Raw genomic sequence first — 20,004 nt, forward strand, 5'->3', positions numbered from 1 at the left:
ACTAATATTATTTATCATTTATACATTTACGGAGTTTTAAATAAAGGGTTAAATTTATTGAGACTTCGTTAACAAATTTTCCAACAACAGAATAATCTATTTTTATCACGAAAACCAAACTTTGTATTAATATATTAAATATTTTTATTTTCACTATACAAAATTACATTTACTCGACCCATTTAATACATGAGGTTTTTTAAGATATAACTTTTTACTATTTGATATATAAAATTAGATTTATTCAATTCGTACAATACACGGGGTTTTTTAAGGATATATTTTTTTTTATTATTTAGTACAGAAAATTACATTTATTCAAACCGTGTAATGCTCATATTATTAAAGATGTATTTTTTTTTTGGTATATAAAATAACATTTATTCAACCCCTGTTATAAATGAGGTTTTTTAAGATGTATTATTTCGTTATTTGGTAAACACTATTACATTTATTCAACCCGTGTAATACACGTGGTTTTAAATATATAAATTTTTTATTTGTTATATAAAATTACATTTATTCAACCCGTACAATATGGTTCTTATAAATATAACTTTTATTATTTAATATATAAAATTATATTTACTCAACCCATACAATAAATGGGGTTTTTAAAGATATATTATTTTATTATTTAGTATATAAAATTTATTTATTCAACCCGTGTAATACACGGGGTTATAACCTAGTTTCAGATAAGTCAAATTTATTGATAACATCTTAAATAGATACGATGGTTGATGAACGTAACATATTTAAATGTTTATAAAAAAGGAACCATTTTATCTAACTTACACAACCATTTTATCTAAATTACACAATCTTTTTCTAAAGATGAACAAAAAGTGATGAGACATGTTCAGTTGTCTTGATACTAACACGAATCATTTAAACAATATTAAAATCACTCGTGTTGGTACCACTATTATAAAGGATACGAATTATGTACTATGTCCATATCTTGCTTGTGTTGGTACCACTATTATAAAGGATACGAATTATGTACTATGTCCATATCTTGCTTTGATACAAGTGTAGCAATGCTAAATGAAACCACACATCCTCGTATTTAGTTCATTGAAAACTGGAAATTCGTTCGTGTCATTAGTTTCGTTACTAGCTTACGGACCAAACACAAATAGATTAATCGACTTTGAATGAACAAAAGAAAGCCGAAGAAAAACTATTTATTTTAATTATTTATCTGATATTAACTATTGATTTTGTTATTATTATTTTCACGTAATATAATATAACATTCATACAATACATTTTTTTAGTAAAATACCTTATATGATTTGAGTAAACTCAAATTGATCCTTTACTTAATACAAGTAGACTCAAATTAAATCGTAACCCACATCACTCATTTCTTAATAAATGTATCATAACAATCGATGTCAATGTTACGATTTGAAAATTAGGATATTTGATATTAAATGGTTTTTTAATTTATTATGAGTAAATTACTATTTGATTATATGTGGTTGTACCTTTAACTACTTGAATCTAGCTATTTGGCACATGGTTTTTTTTTTCCAATTGCCTTTGTTTGAGTCTGATTGAATATTTTCATCTAATAAGACAGTTAAGTACATGGGTATTTTAGTTATTTACACTTAGGTACAGCCATTTAACGCACAAGGTACTTACAAAACAGATCTACGCATTTTTAAATATATGTAAACACACACACACACAAACCTTTGTTACCCCATTCAGCTCGTCGGAGGAGGAATCGTTTTCCATTCCCTTGTTACCACCATTCAAACATTTTCCACCATGAATCATTGTTGCTTTTAAATCGGATCTATGTTGACAATGGTGAACGACCGTTGAAGATGAAGGTGATGGCTATGAGAGTTTCCAATCTTGCCATAAACACAAAGATGGTGGTGAGTTATGAGAGTTTTAGGTGTGTTTCCAGCCCATTTAGAGGGGAGGGGTGATAGATTATAGAGAGGGGGTGGGATGATAGTTGAGTTTTGAACTAAAAAAAATTAATTTAGGTTTATATAAACTATTTAAGTTTTTAATTTGTTTTCTATCATATAGGCAGTTTTTTATTTAAGTTTTTAATCTGTTCTCTTTTCAAGGGCATTTTTGTTTTCTCACAGGATACTAACAGAATTTTTGGATGGTGTTAGTCAATTGGACTTATATACAATTAGAAAAATCATACGCTTAGATAGTTAAAAGTTTTAAAATTAAACTTAAAGTTAAAATCATCAAAAAAAAAAAAAAAACATGGTAAATTATTATCCATGGAAGATACCAACCAAATTATTATACACGCACATATGTCACCTCGCTTAAGCTATTGACAAATATATTCATTCTACTAGACTATATTGTATAATATATAGAAAAATAAAATAAAATAATAAAAAACTATATTCCCATTGGTTACACTCAACCTAACGTATATAAAAACAATTCAATGGTAGAACAAGCCATCATCATCATTCATTCATTCATTCAAAACTCAAAACCAAATTAAACCAGAATGCCAAATCAGACTACAACTGTTCTCCACGACGATGACAAAAGATAACACCACCACCGGACCACCGTCCACACCCTCCCGGAGACTCAACTTCCTCGGTTGTTTCGGCTTTTCCGGCGAGAATATGAATATACAACTCACAGATCATAAACTCAACTCAACCAGCCGGCGGCGTAGCCGGATCTTTAAGTGGAGCTTCAGTTGCAAGAAGTCAACAACTACCAAAACAGTTCACGTTGACTTTAACACCGTCAGTTCCAAATCGTTAAACGCAGCTCCGGTGAAGACCGATACAACGTGGGAAATTCAGGTAGTGGAAGAAGATGCAACGTTGACTAAAAAACACGTGATCATGGTGGACACAAAACATGTTCCGGTGGCATCCGAGGAGGCGAAAACATGTCGGAAAAAGTGGACAGATGTCGTCAAACGGCAAAACGGGTCAACCCGCCGGAAAGAAATGAAACCGGTAGCCACGTCAGCTACCGTTGAATTAAAAACAAGTGTGATGATGGATCAAAATAATGAAAATATTGTAAATTCAAATCCGTCCTCTTTGAAACCTTTGACTCATTCAATATCTCTGCCGGCAAAAAGTAAGAGGCGGAAACCTACGAAAGTTGACAAAGGAGTTGTGGGTAAAACGACGTCGTTGTCGTCGGGTGGGGAGTTTGACTCGATAATTGGTATGACAATATTACTCGTGATATTGGTGATAATGGTGTTATGGGGTAAGTTATGTGCTATTATTTGTACTTGTGCATGGTTTTCGGTTGCGCCGCGATTGGTGGCGGTTGGGGAACGGTCCGCGGTGGCTACGGTGGAGGGACGGTTGCCGGAAATGCAGAAGAAGGTGAATTTGGAGTCGGTGGAGTATAAGAAAAAGGTGGTTTTGGAAGGACTTCTTCAAAGGAACCACCGGAATGTTGTTGGGCGTTTGTAGGTTATAAACTTATGACAAATTATAATCATGGTTTTTTTATTGATTTGTTTTTCTTTTTGAATTTTCGGATTAAATTTTGGGTTTTTTTTATAGGTTTAAAGGATGTCGTAAATACACTGTTTTTGAACTTGTGTACTAAAGATGATTTTGACAATCAACATGATTGTTCATGTTCATAGTGTTAAGGGATGTTTGTTTCAGCTCTTAGTGATTTAGATTTTTTATTGGTTCAACATTTAATTGTTTAGATTGTTTGTTTCGCGAGCAGTTTTTTGAATGGTTCGGACATTTGTCTTTGAATGATTAAGACCTCTTATCTGAATTGGTTTGACATTTGACTCTGAATAATTCAGTACTTCCCAATTCAAAAATTGCCAAACAGCCCCTTAGTGTGTTGTTATATTTCTAACGAATATTTGGTTTTAAGTATATTTAACTCGGTATCTGATTAGTGTGATGTTTAGAGTTTCACGATACATATGGTTGGTCGGATAACAGGTAAGATAATAAGTATTGCTATGACCATGTTTGTACATAAAACCTATTAAGAACCTAACCGTATTCTTTAGTTTATCTTGGTAGATAATATTTACGTGTGTCCAATGACCATATTTGTACATAAGACCTATTAAGAACCTAACCGTATTCTTTAGTTTATCTCGGTAGATAACACTTATGTGTGTCCAAATTAGCTTTTTGATGTGTTCACACCAAATTTATGTATAAGTCCATTTTGGAAAGTCTAAAAGTATTAGGACTTTTTGATAAAGAAGGTATATTTATACTTAACTTTAAGTGTTAAGTCAAAAACTTTCGATAGAATATATTTCAAAAGAGTTGGTTGGAAGATGCCCAAATACAATAACAAACACACATTCGATTGATGTGATATTATATATATTGGTAGATTGATTTTGTACTCAACAGTTTTCAAATGCATAGTATAAAACTTTAGCCATGACAGTTCACACCTTTATACGAATAGAATCGTTAGGATTATGACGAGTCTCAGTGGCGAAACTTGAGATTTCCGACCGTGGGGGGGGGGGGGGGGGAGAGTCATCGGACCTAAAAATTTATATAAAACTAGGGGGTCGAAAATTTATATTCCAAAAAAATTCTATACAAAAACTACATACTCTCCACTACTGAGTGAAAAATTTGGGGGGTCGCCCCCCTCCCGCCCCTAAAATGCTTCGCCCATGACGTCTTAACCTAAGACAAAACTAACTACAATTACTTAGGCAATGACGATTTTTTTTTTTTTTTTACTTTTTTGACGAGTAGGACTAATGAGCGACAAATTTGTTACTTAAACATATATGGGTTATATTAGGAGTGGCTGAGTCATATTTATGCTTCATTATATTTTCTTAGGTCGATTACAAGCTTACAACTTACTTTATCTAAAAAATTACACAAATAAAAACTAGGATTATGATAAGAGGATTGGTGTTAGCAACAATGTTTTCATAACTTATTAAACTTATCATCTTATCGTTTAGACAGATTTCGAAAACCTAATGAGATCGTAAATAATTTCTAACTTTAATATGTGTGTGTATACATCCATACATATTATAAGCAATTATAAAGAAAATATTGAAAGTTTTTTCAGCCTTTTGTATTAATTTGCAATGTAAACATAGTATGAAATTTGAAATGAATAAAATATGAAACATGAAGGTGTCAATGAATTAGCTAATGAGATTTTTGAAGTAAAAAAAATAAATTGATTAAAAAGTTTGATAATCTGATCCAACCAATGTTTACTATTTTAACCTCTCTAATTTATAAGTGGCTGGTTCAAATGAACGTGATTTATTTAAATGTACTTAATTGGATCAGTCTTGTTGTACTTAATCAGACCAGTTATGTTGACGGGTTTCAATAAAATCAGCCCAACGACCTCTGAGTGCCTATCACCCTAGCATGTCTTGAATCTGCCCTTGACTTTAGATCGTGCTCCCAAACCTAAGATCGGGTCAAGAAAGATCCTTAACAATCATGACCTAGTATTAAATACCAACTTGTTTAGATAGTTTAATTATATGATTGGTTAATGATTTAGTTCTTATTTTAAAACTTATGAAAACTGTTTTCTGAGTTCCCTTGATTCGTAATTGGTCAACCTCTCCCTCGAAAAAAATAATAAATGTAAGATATACTCCACAGGACAGTCCACATGATTATATAAATTAGAGGTTATTTTAAATATCTCAATTTGAAATTATATATATATATATATATATATATATATATATATATATATATGGAACACATTAAGTGGAAGTTACCTTTGAAATCAATATCATCCGTTCGATTATGCTGAGATTAAATCTGGGCCGTTTAAACTCTTAATTTTAACCACTGTTGAAGGCAGTTCTGAGCGGTTACTTGCAGCAATCATGTTTTTCTGTCCATGTTCCTACATAACTGAACCGAACAGCATCATCCCACGTTTGAGCAGTTTTTCTGTCCATGTTTTTGACAGTTCAGCACCTAAAAAAATGGGTAGTGGTGAATTTAACTGCTCAGTTCCTTAAAAAATGGGTAGTGGTGGTACCTTCTATATAATGAGAACTTGAGAAGCCTTCTTTCCTCCCCTATATTTTCATTCTCCCATCGGCCATCACTATCAAATTCCTTCAGTTTTATCCTCAATGAAATACATGGCCTGGCAATTAACTGGAGGCAGAGGTTTGAGACGCAATTGGTTGTTTACCATTGTTTGTAGTTTTTATTCTCCCAAAATTCCTGTAGCTGATTCAAAATCCATATAATACTGCGAGTGAGATTGAAAAATCCATCCAATGAGCAAGACACATCCCAATCAAAGGTTTCAACAGGAAATCCAATTTGACGCCAGTGTCTCCAATCCGACAACATCACCGGTTGATTCCGCCACTGCTCTCTAACTCTTCCTTGGCCACATTCTGATCTCATCCATCCCGGAATCCATTAATTACCACCCACAGGTACACAATACGGCTTTTTTTTATTTACGATTTGTCTTTTCTAAACATGAAGTTTTGTCTTGAAGGATGGAGAAATGCTTAGGGTTTACATTGGAATCGAATCCTGGAAGAAGTTCTAGGTTTGATCGTTACAAATTTTGTTCATTTATTGCAGTTGGAATTAAAAGGCATTTGATTAACTAATGTTTTTTTGTTCATCTATTGCAATTGTTTTTTTTTTCTTCTTGTGTAAAAGGTTGTTAGGACTTAGGTATGTTGAAGAAAGGTCAGGAGGAGTAAATTCATGGGGTCATGGTCACCATCACCATAGGAAGACCGAAGCAGAAGATACCTTATGCACTGGTAAGATGGATTTCAGCCTAAATTTAGGGTTTTAAGTAATGTTTTTAGGTTTTATATGACTGCTTTGTGTAGTACGACCTGAAACACTTTGATTTTGTATTAATTCATAGGTTACTTTTGAAATTGATGTGTCCGTTTTGATATTATAGATATACAAATGCATGATTAGTTTCACAAAGGCTCCTACAAAGACGGAGCCACTTTCAAGCCAAAGAAAACATACAGCTCTCAAGTCGATCCATCCAAATAAACGGGTATTTTCATGGATGTTGGATCTGCAATCGCGCTCACTGTCCTATTCGTCATCAGCGGCGGCAATAGTAGCGGTGCGAACGGTTCAAGAAGGTCAGAGAAGCAACTGGAAACAAAAAGACATCAAATTTGTTTACAATTCTTCTCTTCTCGATCTTATATTTCACAGAGTGCGCACTCTCTCCCTCTCTCAGATTATGCACATATTATCTACTTCACAATGATCTCTTTTCTATAAATCTACTGGTGATCGCATTGAGTGAAATATGTAATTGGATAAAAGTGTGTCGCATTTGAAATTATGCACTTCCTGTAGCACTGTTTGAATGAGGAAGTATCTCATACAAGGAATGTTAAGAAGTTATGAATCGATATGAATAAAGGATGTGACATCTGAAATTATGAATTTTTATATCATCCACTTGGACCAATAATTTAAGTGCTTTATACGTGTGTAATGTTTGATTTCAAATCAATATGAGATTTTTGGGTTTAATTTTTTTATTTCTAGATGCATAGACTAAGAATGATTATCATCTGTGAGTTCTCTAAAGCTGTATGGAGAAGGGTGAAAGTGATGGGTGATTTTAATGATGCTCCTGATGAGTGATGATTGACCTGATATAGTTCATTATGTTGAAGGGCAGGGTAATTCTAAGTCTATTTGGAGTATAATAAGGAAACTTGTATTGGCTGATGTGGTTTATTTGATATGTCAAGAAAGGAATAACAGGATTTTTACTGATAAGAAAAGGTCTGTTTAGATGTTATGTGATCAGGTTAGAGAGGTGGTTCAGTTTGTGAAAAAAATACCGGTTTTTTACACCTCTAGCTTAAGCATCAGGTCTATCATTTGGGCTATATAGCCCGACCAAATGAACTCTAAGTTGGGCTCTATACAAATAGGCATCAAAAACCAGCCCAAACATCTCCACCCTTCCTCTAAGACACAAAACAGCCCAAAGAACTATACAACCAAGGTGCACAAAAAAGGGGGTTGGGATTCCACTTTTCGATCTGGTTTGACTTTCTGGTCAAAGTCATCTTTGGCTTTTTAAATGACGCACAAGACACGGTCATCTTTGAGTCTTTGACTTTCCTGTTTAGAACCTATTAGTGAAGTTCAGTTTTGAATATGTAAGACTAGAGGGTATGGAGAGCCTTATCCCCAAGGGGATGGGTCGCCACGTCAGCGCCACGTAGGCTCGGCTTGGAGGGGATGGACCTAGGGGTGTTCAAAACTATCCGTATCCGAAAATCCGATCCGAAATATCCGATATCCGAATCCGAAATATCCGAAAAATCAGATATCCAAAATTCGGATATCCGAATTTTTCGGATTCGGATTCGGATAGTGATTTTCAAAATTTTGGATATTTCGGATATCCGAAATATTCGAAAATTTAATTTTCATTTTTTTCGGATATCCGAATATCCAAAAATATCCGAAGCATCCGAAAATATCCGAAATATCCGGAAAATATCTGAAAAATATCCGAAAACTTATATTCGGATATCCGAAACTACCCAAAATATCCGTTTCCAAATATGAAAAAAATAATAAAAAAATAAAAATTAAATAAAAAGTTGGATTTTCGGATATCTGATTCACTATCCGAATCCGTATCCGAAATTTCGGATATCCGAAATTCGGATATCCGAAATTTCGGATACGGATTCGGATAGTGAAATCTAGTATCCGAAAATTTCGGATATCCGAAATTCGGATATCCGATTTTGAACACCCCTAGATGGACCTAGGGAACCACCACAAGTGGCCTAGTGGTGGAGTGACTTGGGTTCTCCAATGGAGACCCAAGTTCAATTCCCATTAGTGCCACTTTGGTGGCCACCGACACCCACTTTAAAGCCGGACCGAGGACACTCGAGGTCTCGGGTTTGAAACATGTTTCTTACCCCTCTTTGATGGCTATGGGTATTTGCCGCCAGGGATCCTTGTCGGGTGGTGAACTGGGAAGGGAGATCCCTTCCGCGGTCAGGGGTACCGTGCAACTACCCTTTTTTTTAGATGGACCTAGGGGTGGGGGATGAACCCCTTTATATATATATACGTATGTATGTATAGATGTGTGTGTGTTAGGAGAGAGGAGAGAGGGGCGTCGAGTTCGGCTGGTGGGAGCCAAAGTTGCCGGGCTTGGGGCGGCGACGAGCATGGGGGGTGGGGAGTTTGGGGCGGCGGCGGGAGGACGGGCCTTGGACGAAGCTCCATACCGCTTATTCTAACTAAGTCAAAATTTTGACAATATGTGTTCTTAATGGATTTTGGCCAAAACTTACAAAGAGTATAAAACTATGTTCTGTTTTGTATCCCAGTTTCTAGCTGGCTCTTTATATATATATATAAAGTGATTTGCCGTTTAAAAAAAGTATAAAACTATGTTACAATTATAATTAATTTATGAAAATCAGTTATAAACATCATTGAAATTGACTCAAATCAAAATTAGAAAAACGGTTGAATGATGAGTGATACTTCCACAAATGGGTTTAGGATTTCAAGATGCAAATGGGATGTTGGATCAAACTCAGAATTTTATTATACACATGTTTAATGCGCATGTATCATGGATTGGTACATAAGCTGAATGAGTTTATTGCATTATTTTATCAGTACTTGATTGTTCCCTGCTGGTATTACTTTAATTTTGTTAGTATTTAGCACTTGATGTACACATGTCTCATGGATTAGTGATGAGAGTTATTTTGGATATGCATGATCAAAATAATTTAAAAAAAAAACTATAAGGGAACAAGTCAAATGGGTTGAATGGGTCAAACGAGCTAAAAGTCCCCCAAACGTTTACACTTAATGTATACAACCTCCTAAATGGCTAATCAAGGAAGGCTTTTGTGGAGAGTTTTAAATACAAAGTGTTTTTTGGTTAATTACTTTATTATAGTATAAATTTTTATTATTGCACTCGATTTTAGTCAAACAAGCTAAAAGTCCCCTAAACGATTGTTCGACAGTATGTTTTCTCTAAAAACGTTATGCATATGTTTTGCCTACCGTTTACTTTTCCATTAAAATGACACAATTTCATGTTTGGTACTCTATCAATTTTATTTTCTATCGTTTTGTGGTTGTAAACTGTTGACGTTCGTTTTCCTCTTATAAATTAAAGAATCGTGCTTTTGTTTATAACGTTGTTTAAATTTGTGTACACTTAATATAGGTTAGCTTTGTTTCTTACGTTGTTCAACGTAACCCGTCCATCGGACGGGTATTAAACTAGTTTAACATGACCTTATTTATCCAATTAATTTTGAAATTTACATTATCTTATTTATCCGATTAATAAGTTGAATAACTTGTAAAGAGGTCTTCGTCAAGGTGATCCTCTGTCCCATTTCCTTTTTATCTTGGCTATGGAAGCGTTGAATGTTATCATGAATAGGGTGATGGATAGGGGTAAGTTTAAAGGGGTTAGTCTTCCAAATAATGGGTCGTGCGTTTCTCATTTGTGCTATGCGGATGATGTAGTTTTTTTAGGAGAATGGTGTGACGAGAATATAAAAAACCTTAATTGGGTTCTTAGATGCTTCCATCTTTGTTCCGGGTTGAAGGTTAATTTAAGCAAATCCTCTTTGTTTGGCGTTGGGGTTAGTAAGCAGGATGTTGATAGTATGGCGGATGTGTTGGGTTGTAGAGTGGGAGTGTTTCCTTTTGCTTTTCTAGGGTTGCCGATAGGCGCTAATATGAAGCGTAGTAAGTATTGGAAGCACGTGGTAGATAAATTTAACTCAAAACTTTCGGCATGGAAAGCTAGATGCTTATCGTTTGCTGGAAGGATTGTACTTGCAAAAGCGGTAATGGGCGCTTTGCCTAATTACTATTTTTCGTTGTTCCCGGCATCTAAGAAGGCCATTAACGCCCTTGAAGCCATTAGAAGGGATTTTATTTGGGGTAGGAAGGAGGGTTCGTATAAAATCCAATGGATTGTGTGGAGTAAATTAACGAAACCTAGAAAATATGGAGGTTTGGGTATTGGGGACCTTAGGAGTGCGAATCTTGCGGCTTTGGCTAAATGGTGGTGGAAATACAAAGTAAATCAAAGGCCTCTTTGGGCAAGTGTGGTGAGTTCAGTTCATAATGATAAAAGGAATGTGAGTTTTATTCCGATTAATCGCAAATTCCCTGGTGTGTGGAAAGATATTGCTTTGATAGGGAAGGAGTTCGATAATCTTGGTTGTTCGTTAAGAGATAATTTAGTTGTTAAAGTTGGCTCCGGCGTGACGGTCAGTTTTTGGGCAGATTGTTGGATCGATGGGGGTAGTCTTATGGATCGGTTCCCGGCGATTTATAAGATTGCAAGTTCTAAAAAAGCGACGGTTGTGGATAATACAGTGATTGTTGGTAAGGAAGTGCAATGGACGATAAAGTGTGACAGGCCCCCTCGAGATGAATTGGAATGGGCTCAGTGGGCCGGTTTGTTACATATGTTATATGGTGTGAAGATTAGTGATGTGGAGGACAAGTGGGTTTGGAAATCGGATAGTGATAATGTTTTTAATATTGCAGCAGTTAAGGACCAAATTATGAAATGCTCAGGGTGTGTCGAAGATGAATGGAAGTATTGGAATCGATGGGTTCCACCGAAAGTAAATTTGTTTACATGGAGATGTGGATTGAGTCATATCCCGGTTAAAGAAGAGTTGTTAAAAAGAGGGGTTGCCATTCAGCATTCTATATGCTTGCGGTGTGATGAACAGGTTGAATCTGTAGATCACTTGGTGTGCAAGTGTTCTTTTTCGAAATCTATTTGGTGGAATATTTTAGCTTGGGTAAAGGTTCCGGCTTCGGTGGTCTTTGGTTCGTGTTTGGAGGTTTTAGAGTTTATTGAAGTTAGAATTGGCTCCAAGGTGTGGAAGAAGGTTTTAAACATGATTTTTCAGACGACGATTTGGCACATCTGGAAGGCTCGGAATGAGAAGGAGTTTAATGGCGTCCAACTTTCGAGGAACATGGTGGTAGAGAATATCAAGGCTAACTCTTTTTTATGGCTTAAGAGTAGATCGAAATTTGATAATTTAGATTGGGGAAGATGGGTGGATTTCAATGCTAGAGACGTTATCATTTGATTTGGGCGGTGGGGGTTGTTTGTGTCGGTCGTTTTTCTTGTTTTTCTGTACTTTTGTTCGGGTTTTTACAGCATATGCTGGCCCTATTTTATAATCATAGAATCTTGCCATTCAAAAAAACAAAAAAGAATAACTTGTTTCCACATGTATTTAATTAAATGGCTATATATGAAATGAATAATTTTTTTTTAACGGCTGAGAGACCACTAGAGTATCATCATGCCATTAGCGAAATCACCCGATCATATCCATCTCCACTAGGCATAACGTCTATACATCAATTCATGAGGAAACCCATTAAATATTAGAAAACCCCCTTTCTTTTTACTAAAGCAAATGCAACTAGGTAGGAATTTATTAGTTTTGTCATTTTATCTTTTTAGGTAAATTTTAAACTTTATAAAAATGTTGTTTTATGTGTTAGGTTTTAATAACTTACATTTAATATAATATTCTAAATTTTTATTATTAATATTTTTTAAAATTTTCGGCTATTACAGTACCGTTATCATGGTAATTCTGACCGAACAATATCGATATCTATATCGTTGCTATAGTAACCATTATCAACATTAATTTCTATAGTTTTCGACTGATGTGAAACACGTGTCGACGTCCTTTTGACTATGCGACAACTTATTCTTTTTGGGTTTTCTCTTTCGGTTGTATATCGAGTGCCATTACCATAACCAAATGAACTGATACCGATCAAATTCCCGCCATGTAGCGTGAGGAATTATACTAGTTATTAATATTGTACATATTTAACCCATTTATTTTTTAGTAATTTATCATTTAATTTTATTTTTTTTAACTTTTCTTTGTTAATTTTAGAAAAAAAAACTAAAATGCACACTTATGTTTAGTTTTTTTTTTTCCTTTAACATTTTGACATTGAAAATAACCTGGATTCAGAATAAAGTATTTGTTTTATTGTATCATAAACAACTTTCGCACATGTTTTAATACCGGTATTTGTATTCCTTTTGTTGGTTTTCAGTTTTGATACGATTCAGTTTTGGTATTTTTCGGTATTTTTGAACTACCAGTTCAGTAATCAACATAATCAATGTAAAACACGTTTCAGTATATTTTCTAACATATCACCACTTTGTATTTTGGCTACACATGGAACCCTTCTGTTATTGATACATTATTTAGTTTTGCTACATATTTTGTAACATACTTGCTTTCCGTCACATCGCATGGGTCAAATAAACAATTATAATTACTTTTACACATATAAAATATAGAGTCTACGAGTAAGCTGCAGTTTTCGTTCCTAAGGTTTGCTCTAGTCTCTAAACATTAGGTTTCGTCCGTCTATAACAGTTTTAGTCCCGTTTTAGTCCCTAACGTTTAATAGCTATTCAACACTTGATGTTATAGATGGACGAGACTGATGTTTGAAATATACTTGCCTAAATAAACATTTGTCTAAGGGTGCACGGGGCACACGCGGGGATTGCTTTCGGTGACCGTTAACCCCGATCGGGAACACCGCCGCCATCAACGCGGGGACCCCATTCGGGGAATGAATTCGATGTGGATTCACCGATTGAAATGCATGAATTTGGAGGAACGGTCAAGTGTGCAACGGTCGGATTTAAAAAAAAAAATTCACTTTTTAAAACATATATAAATAACCACACCATTCACTCAATTTTTATACTCAAACCATACCAACTTCACACATTTTTATACTCTCCAACCACACCCACTTCACTTTATTTTTTATACTCTCAAACCACACCCACTTCAAACCGAGCAATGGAGAACCAACCCCGTGAGGCCAAGAAAAAATTAAGGGACGGAGCTCGCAACCGTCTCGTGGTGGTTCGAGCGGTGCAAGTGCACAACCACAACCCCCTTTTGGATACACCTCACAACCCCCGTTTTTTCCAACAACCTTCACACCCCTCCTTTTACAACACCCAACAACCCAATTTCGGCTATTTTCAAAATTTGTTATCAATGGACGCTCCTCCTCAATCCCCCGCCTTCGACCCATATGCTTTTCGTGCCCCACAAGTTCCATCTACACGAGGAAATGTCGAACGTCCTCTACCTATTTACGACGACGAGGACGATGAGGTAGTGCCCGAAACTCAAAATTTGGGCGACGAGGACGAGGAAGATGAATATAATGTGGATGAAGACGCGGGCAACGAAGAAGATGACGCTCGGGATAAAAAGGGAAAAACGAAGAGCCAAAATTGGACAAAGGTCGATGAAGAGGCGTTGGCAAAGGCGTGGGTACATTGCTCTACCAACAAAAAGAAGGGCAATCAACAAAACCACGATAGTTTTTGGCGTAAGATTTTAGATCATTTTAACGCCACCGTCGGTGGAAGTAACCGGACCGTTCATCAAGTACGGTCTAAATGGAACCCGATGATGACGAAAATAAACTTTTTCAACGGCCTATACCAACAAGCGGTAAAAATTATATTTTTTTAACATTGTATATTTTTTAATTTTCTTTACTAAGTTCATATTTTTTTAACACTTATTATTTTATAATATGTTGGATCGCACACGAGGAAGCGGATGTAAGGATCTCGACGTGATGAAAGTCTCCTTAAAAGAATTTAAAGATAGATATCCGAACGGTTTTCAACATGTCGAGGCGTGGGAGGTCGTTCGAAAACACGAGAAATGGGCCCAAGTCCCATTGTTGGGTGAGGAAGGTGAAGGTTCAGCACATAAAAGAAAGCCCGTTGACGTGGACGCTTCGATACCGGATATGAACGAAGACCCCTCGCCACAAAGACCACAACGGCGAGACAAGCGTCAAGCGACATCGTCCGAGGGAAGCTCGGCCGAGTTGGCGGCACAATTCAAAGAGTACACCGCCATGAAAGAAGCGAAGCAAGCGATGGAATTGGAGGCGATCGAATTGAGGAAAAAAAGAGAGTCGGAGGCTCGCGAGCTCATATCGGAACAACGCGAGACGATGAAAAACTACAATTACGATCGAGATATGAAAACATTCCTCAAGCCGCACGACGATGCTCCGCCAAATATGTTGCCGTTCATCCTCGCCCGAAAACGCGAAATCGCTAACAAGTACGGGTGGCCATGCGATTTCTAAAATTTTAATTTTCTAGTTTTAATGTAATTTTTATTTTCTAGTTTGAATGTGATTTTAATTTTCTAGTTTGAATTTAATTTTTATTTTCTAGTTTGAATTTAATTTTTATTTTTATTTTCTACTTTAAAATGTCTTTTGTTAAATTTTATTTAATTTTTATTAATATTTTTTTATAAACATGTATATTTTCAACAAATAAAAAAACAAAAAAAAAAATTAAAAAACCGAGTCACCTATGAGGGGAGTGCCGCCATCAATTTAGGGTGTTAGGGGAGTTTAAGAGGGGAGTTTACGTGGCACAAGAGGATTGGTGGGGCGTAAGAGAGGGGACTCCCCTCTTAGGGGAGTGCCCAACATTCTCATCCAAACCACCAAAATCTGTGTGGGGGTTTTTAAAATATAAGAAGTATAAAAAGTGGTTGTGAGTGGAGGAGAGAGAAAATGTTACTGTTCATCTGTATATTTGGGGGACACTGTTCACCCCTATACTTTTTTAATATATATTGAAAGTGGTTGTGAGTGGAGGAGAGAGAAAATGTAATATATATTGAAAATGAGTGAGAAAAAGTATTTGTTTTTAGTAGAAATATATGTTGTTTTTTAGTGGAATGTATGTATATTTTTAGTGGATTGGATGTGAATGCCCTAAAAGTTACATTTTGCCCCTAAATTCAACAAAAACTGATTTTGCACCCCTAAAAACCGATCCCCATTCACAACCCCTAGAAAAAAAAACCCCACATTTTCCCCAATTCCATTCGATCAATCGCAGCAATGCCGAGTGTAATCACTCGCAATTTGAGCAAGCTATGGAGCGGGCTACCAAAAACCCGAACTATGGCGAGTCAACGGAGTTCATACAGCCTAATACCCATGGTGATTGAGCACTCATCACGAGGAGAGAGAGCCTACGACATCTTCTCACGCCTCCTGAAAGAGCGAATCATATGCATCAACGGACCCATTGCCGATGATACTGCACACGTTGTCGTTGCTCAGCTTCTGTTTCTTGAATCTGAAAACCCATCAAAACCCATTAATCTTTATATTAATTCTCCTGGTGGAGCTGTTACTGCAGGTTCTTTGTTTCACTTTTTTTTTTTTTTTTTTTTTTTTTTAATAATTGGAGTTTTGTTTTGGGTTAATTGGATTGTTTGTGAAGTGGGTAAGAAAGAATTTAAAATTTTGTTGACAAATGGGTAGATTATATATAGCTTGTATGTAATTAGATAGTTGGTGATAGAATTTGATTTTATATGTTTGGAATTGATTAATGTTACTTTAGGTTGCAATAATTTGATCAACGTTGGTTCCAATATGCAAAGACTGTTTGCAAGTTTGGTGCTTTGGATGCTATGTTCGTGTTCGTTCGTTAAGGAAATTTGGATGTTCGTGAACTGTTCGCGAACACATGACGAACAGAAGTTTGTGTTCGTGTTCGTTCGTTAGGGAATTTTGGTTGTTCGCGAACAGTTCGTGAACACTAACCACGAACGCAAACGAACACAGACGAACACAAATGAACTTTAATTTTGAAATTAAAAAAGGCACCGTTAATCTTAAACATTGTACACAAAGAAAGTAGTTAAATATAACCATTTAAAGATTGAAGGGATGGATGATATTGGGTTCAATTGATTGGAGATAGGCTGAATGAAAGGACCGTGATATCAAAGAAGGAGAGGGCCAGAGAGAGAAATACATATGGGGGAAAGTAAAAAATTAATAAAACATTAAAAGTTTTAGAAAAATAAACATAAAAAACCGAACACGAACGGACATAAACGAACGAACATAAACGAACATATTACCGAACGTTCACGAACGCAGTCAAACGAACGAGACCTTTGTTTGTGTTCGTTCGTTAAGCTTATCGAACGAAATTTTTTGTTCGTGTTCGTTCATTAAGCTTATCGAACGAACATAAACGAACTTCACGCCGAACGGTTCACGAACTGTTCGCTGAACGTTCGGTTCGTTTACATGGCTCCAAAGCAGTATTGATATACTTAGTGTGTTTTAGATTGATGGATATAAAAAATATTAATGTGGTTTACTTGAAACTTGATAAAAATGTTGTCAATAGCGATCGCTATAGCGCGCTGCGTAACGGATAGGTCTAGTGTCGCTATTAGGGTTGTAGTGATGGAAAGCCGGAATAGCGACACTTATTTTTTTTTTGTTTTTCTAATATAAATAGCAATTAAATATAGCTATAAAATAGCTGTATTTTAGGTTTATGTTAAATATACGTGTGAAATAGCATATTTACCAGGGTATTTTGATATAATATACATATAATTTTTGTTTTCTAGTGCATCGCTATTTATAAAATAGCCGCCCACTATTTATCGCTATTTGCTATGTAGCATATAGGTACCTTATCGCTATTTGTCGCTATTCTCCATTAACAAATAACAACTATGAATGAAAGTCATTTGGTATGGGAAGTCAGTGATAGATATTTTTCTGGGTGGAAGTGTGTATGAGGTCCATTGGAAGTGTACACAACTTAGGATTTGCAAAGATGGATAAAAAGGTGGGCATGTGGCTTGAAATGTTTAAGAAAAGAAAGAAGTGGAGCTACATGAGCTAAAGCTTACCTCTTTCGACTCGTTGATGATGTATTCTTTTGAGCTTGTTATATCAGTTGAGAGTTGGGACAGTTATATAATAGATTGCAATATGATGGTTTTAACAGCTATCAGATGAGGGAATTTATATTGAGATAAGGATGATAGGAGAGGTAGAAAAGGATAGGAGGCATGTGTTTATTTTAATTCTGACTCATTGATCATAGATTTCTTAAATTTATGTTTATTTCAAATCCAATTATGTGAAAATCTATATTTCCAGTGATTTTCGCATGAAAACGATGACAGGGCTACTTGTTTAATATGTTTTGCACAAGAAAAATCATTGATAAATAATAATGAAATAGAGGGAGGTGTTTAATATGTGTCACTATTTACAGAATTTTTTTATTTAATTTTTTTTTTGTAGGTCTTGCGATATATGATACAATGCAGTATATACGCTCTCCAGTCAATACCATATGCATGGGTCAAGCTGCTTCAATGGGTTCTCTCCTATTGGCTGCTGGTGCAAAAGGGGAACGACGAGCTCTTCCTAATGCCACTATTATGATCCATCAACCCTCGGGTGGATACAGTGGGCAAGCTAAAGATATATCTATTCACACTAAGCAAATTGTTCGTGTTTGGGATTCGTTAAATGCGTTATACGCAAAGCATACCGGACAAAACATTGACGTGATTCAAAAGAATATGGATCGAGATTATTTTATGACTCCGGAAGAAGCTAAGGAGTTTGGGATCATAGATGAAGTTATGGATGAGAGACCGATAACGTTGGTGACTGATGCTGTTGGAACTGATGGAAAGGGGAAAGAGTAGTATTTAATGTAATAATTCCATATCTACCCTTCTTGTGTGCGTGTTTGACTTTTTATAATATTATAAAAAATAGCTCCTTTTGATCTTTAATTTGAGAATTGAGATTTGTTGATGTGGTGCAGGTGTATTTGGCAAAAAAGGACTTTGACACTGCAGATTCAATTAAGGACAAAAGTCAATTATATGCCTTCGACTTATGCCGATTTGGTCAACTTTTAAATGACTCAGTGCTTTTTTCTTGCCATTCTCAGTAAGTTATGTTTTTCAGATAGTCTCAAAGTTTCTTGGTGATTTTATGATATTGTTTCGATTTGCTTTTGAGCCATGATGAACTCTGATGAGATTTTTAGATCCGCCGATTACAATTTCGGCTTTCTATTGAATTTCTTGGCATATATCGACCTTGAATTTCTTGCCATACTGACCTTGCATAACGCTCTAAAGTTTTAAAGTAATATATTTATACATGAATGATTGTAAAATTATCTTTTTATTTGTGTAACGTTCGTTTGATACATAACCAAATGTATGTAGAGAACCGTGATAATCATAGTGTTGCTGCCACATATAGTGGTTACGCGGCTATACAGTCGTTATGTATCAATGTAAAAATGCTGTGTTTAAAATTAGTTTTGTATTAAACAAGCTTTCTTCTGAGAGAGATGATGTATAAAGAGGGCATCAACTATTGTATATATTACTTAACTATGTATACTTTTTTGTTTATACTAAAAAAAATCACACTGAATAAAAAATTTCTTTAGTATTTGATAATATAAAAACGCACCAAAAACAAAAAGCAACCAATTTTAGAAATTGGATGTCTTCACATCATTGTTAAAATCGACTTGAATTCTGTCTTGTTTCATTATTGAAATGTTGTCAACATGCAAGGTTGATATGTGCCATCAACCGTGGGCCATTGTTTGTTGTTGACTTGTTGTATTCTGTTTTTGGATTGTACTTGAGACGATTGGCAATCAATCCACGATGGATCTGTGTGACATTGACCATTAGCCTTTTGTTGATTTTTCTCTAATGTTGTTTTAATCCATTTGGTTGATTTGAGTCTCTAGGAGACTTAAATATGAACATATAAATAGTTTTTAAGTGACACAAAACTATCATGCTATTGTTTTTATCATCACCAAAGCATGTGATTCATGCTTAGACATGTATGCATTCACCATAAGTTGACAAAATGCTTTAAAAACTACATTATGTATCCAAGTGTTTTGACTTGATTTCCACAACTACTACTACATATCCTAGGGGATCATGCTTTCCCCTTACGTGGTTTCTTGATCACACAACTAGCAAGAGTAATTCATGTTTCTAGATCCAAATTCATGATTTTACAAGACTAA

The 20,004-nt window shown here is 35.4% G+C and overlaps 2 protein-coding genes across 2 annotated transcripts; both read left to right on the forward strand.

Moving 5' to 3' along the window:
• Positions 1-2,450: 2,450 nt before the first annotated feature.
• LOC110864901 lies at positions 2,451-3,659 on the forward strand. Its single transcript, XM_022114067.2, has one exon. The coding sequence runs from the start codon at positions 2,544-2,546 to the stop codon at positions 3,450-3,452; it is 909 nt and encodes a 302-aa protein (XP_021969759.1). The 5' UTR covers positions 2,451-2,543; the 3' UTR covers positions 3,453-3,659.
• Positions 3,660-15,898: 12,239 nt separating this feature from the next.
• On the forward strand, positions 15,899-19,104 carry LOC110864900 (ATP-dependent Clp protease proteolytic subunit 2, mitochondrial). Its single transcript, XM_022114066.2, has 3 exons — positions 15,899-16,299; positions 18,225-18,645; positions 18,760-19,104. Exons 1-2 carry the CDS (start codon positions 15,996-15,998, stop codon positions 18,635-18,637), a joined length of 717 nt encoding a protein of 238 aa, XP_021969758.1. The 5' UTR covers positions 15,899-15,995; the 3' UTR covers positions 18,638-18,645; positions 18,760-19,104.
• The last annotated feature ends 900 nt before the right edge of the window (positions 19,105-20,004 follow it).

The sequence above is a fragment of the Helianthus annuus genome, chromosome 6, assembly GCF_002127325.2.
Source record: "Helianthus annuus cultivar XRQ/B chromosome 6, HanXRQr2.0-SUNRISE, whole genome shotgun sequence".
In the NCBI taxonomy this organism is placed as follows: Eukaryota; Viridiplantae; Streptophyta; class Magnoliopsida; order Asterales; family Asteraceae; genus Helianthus; species Helianthus annuus.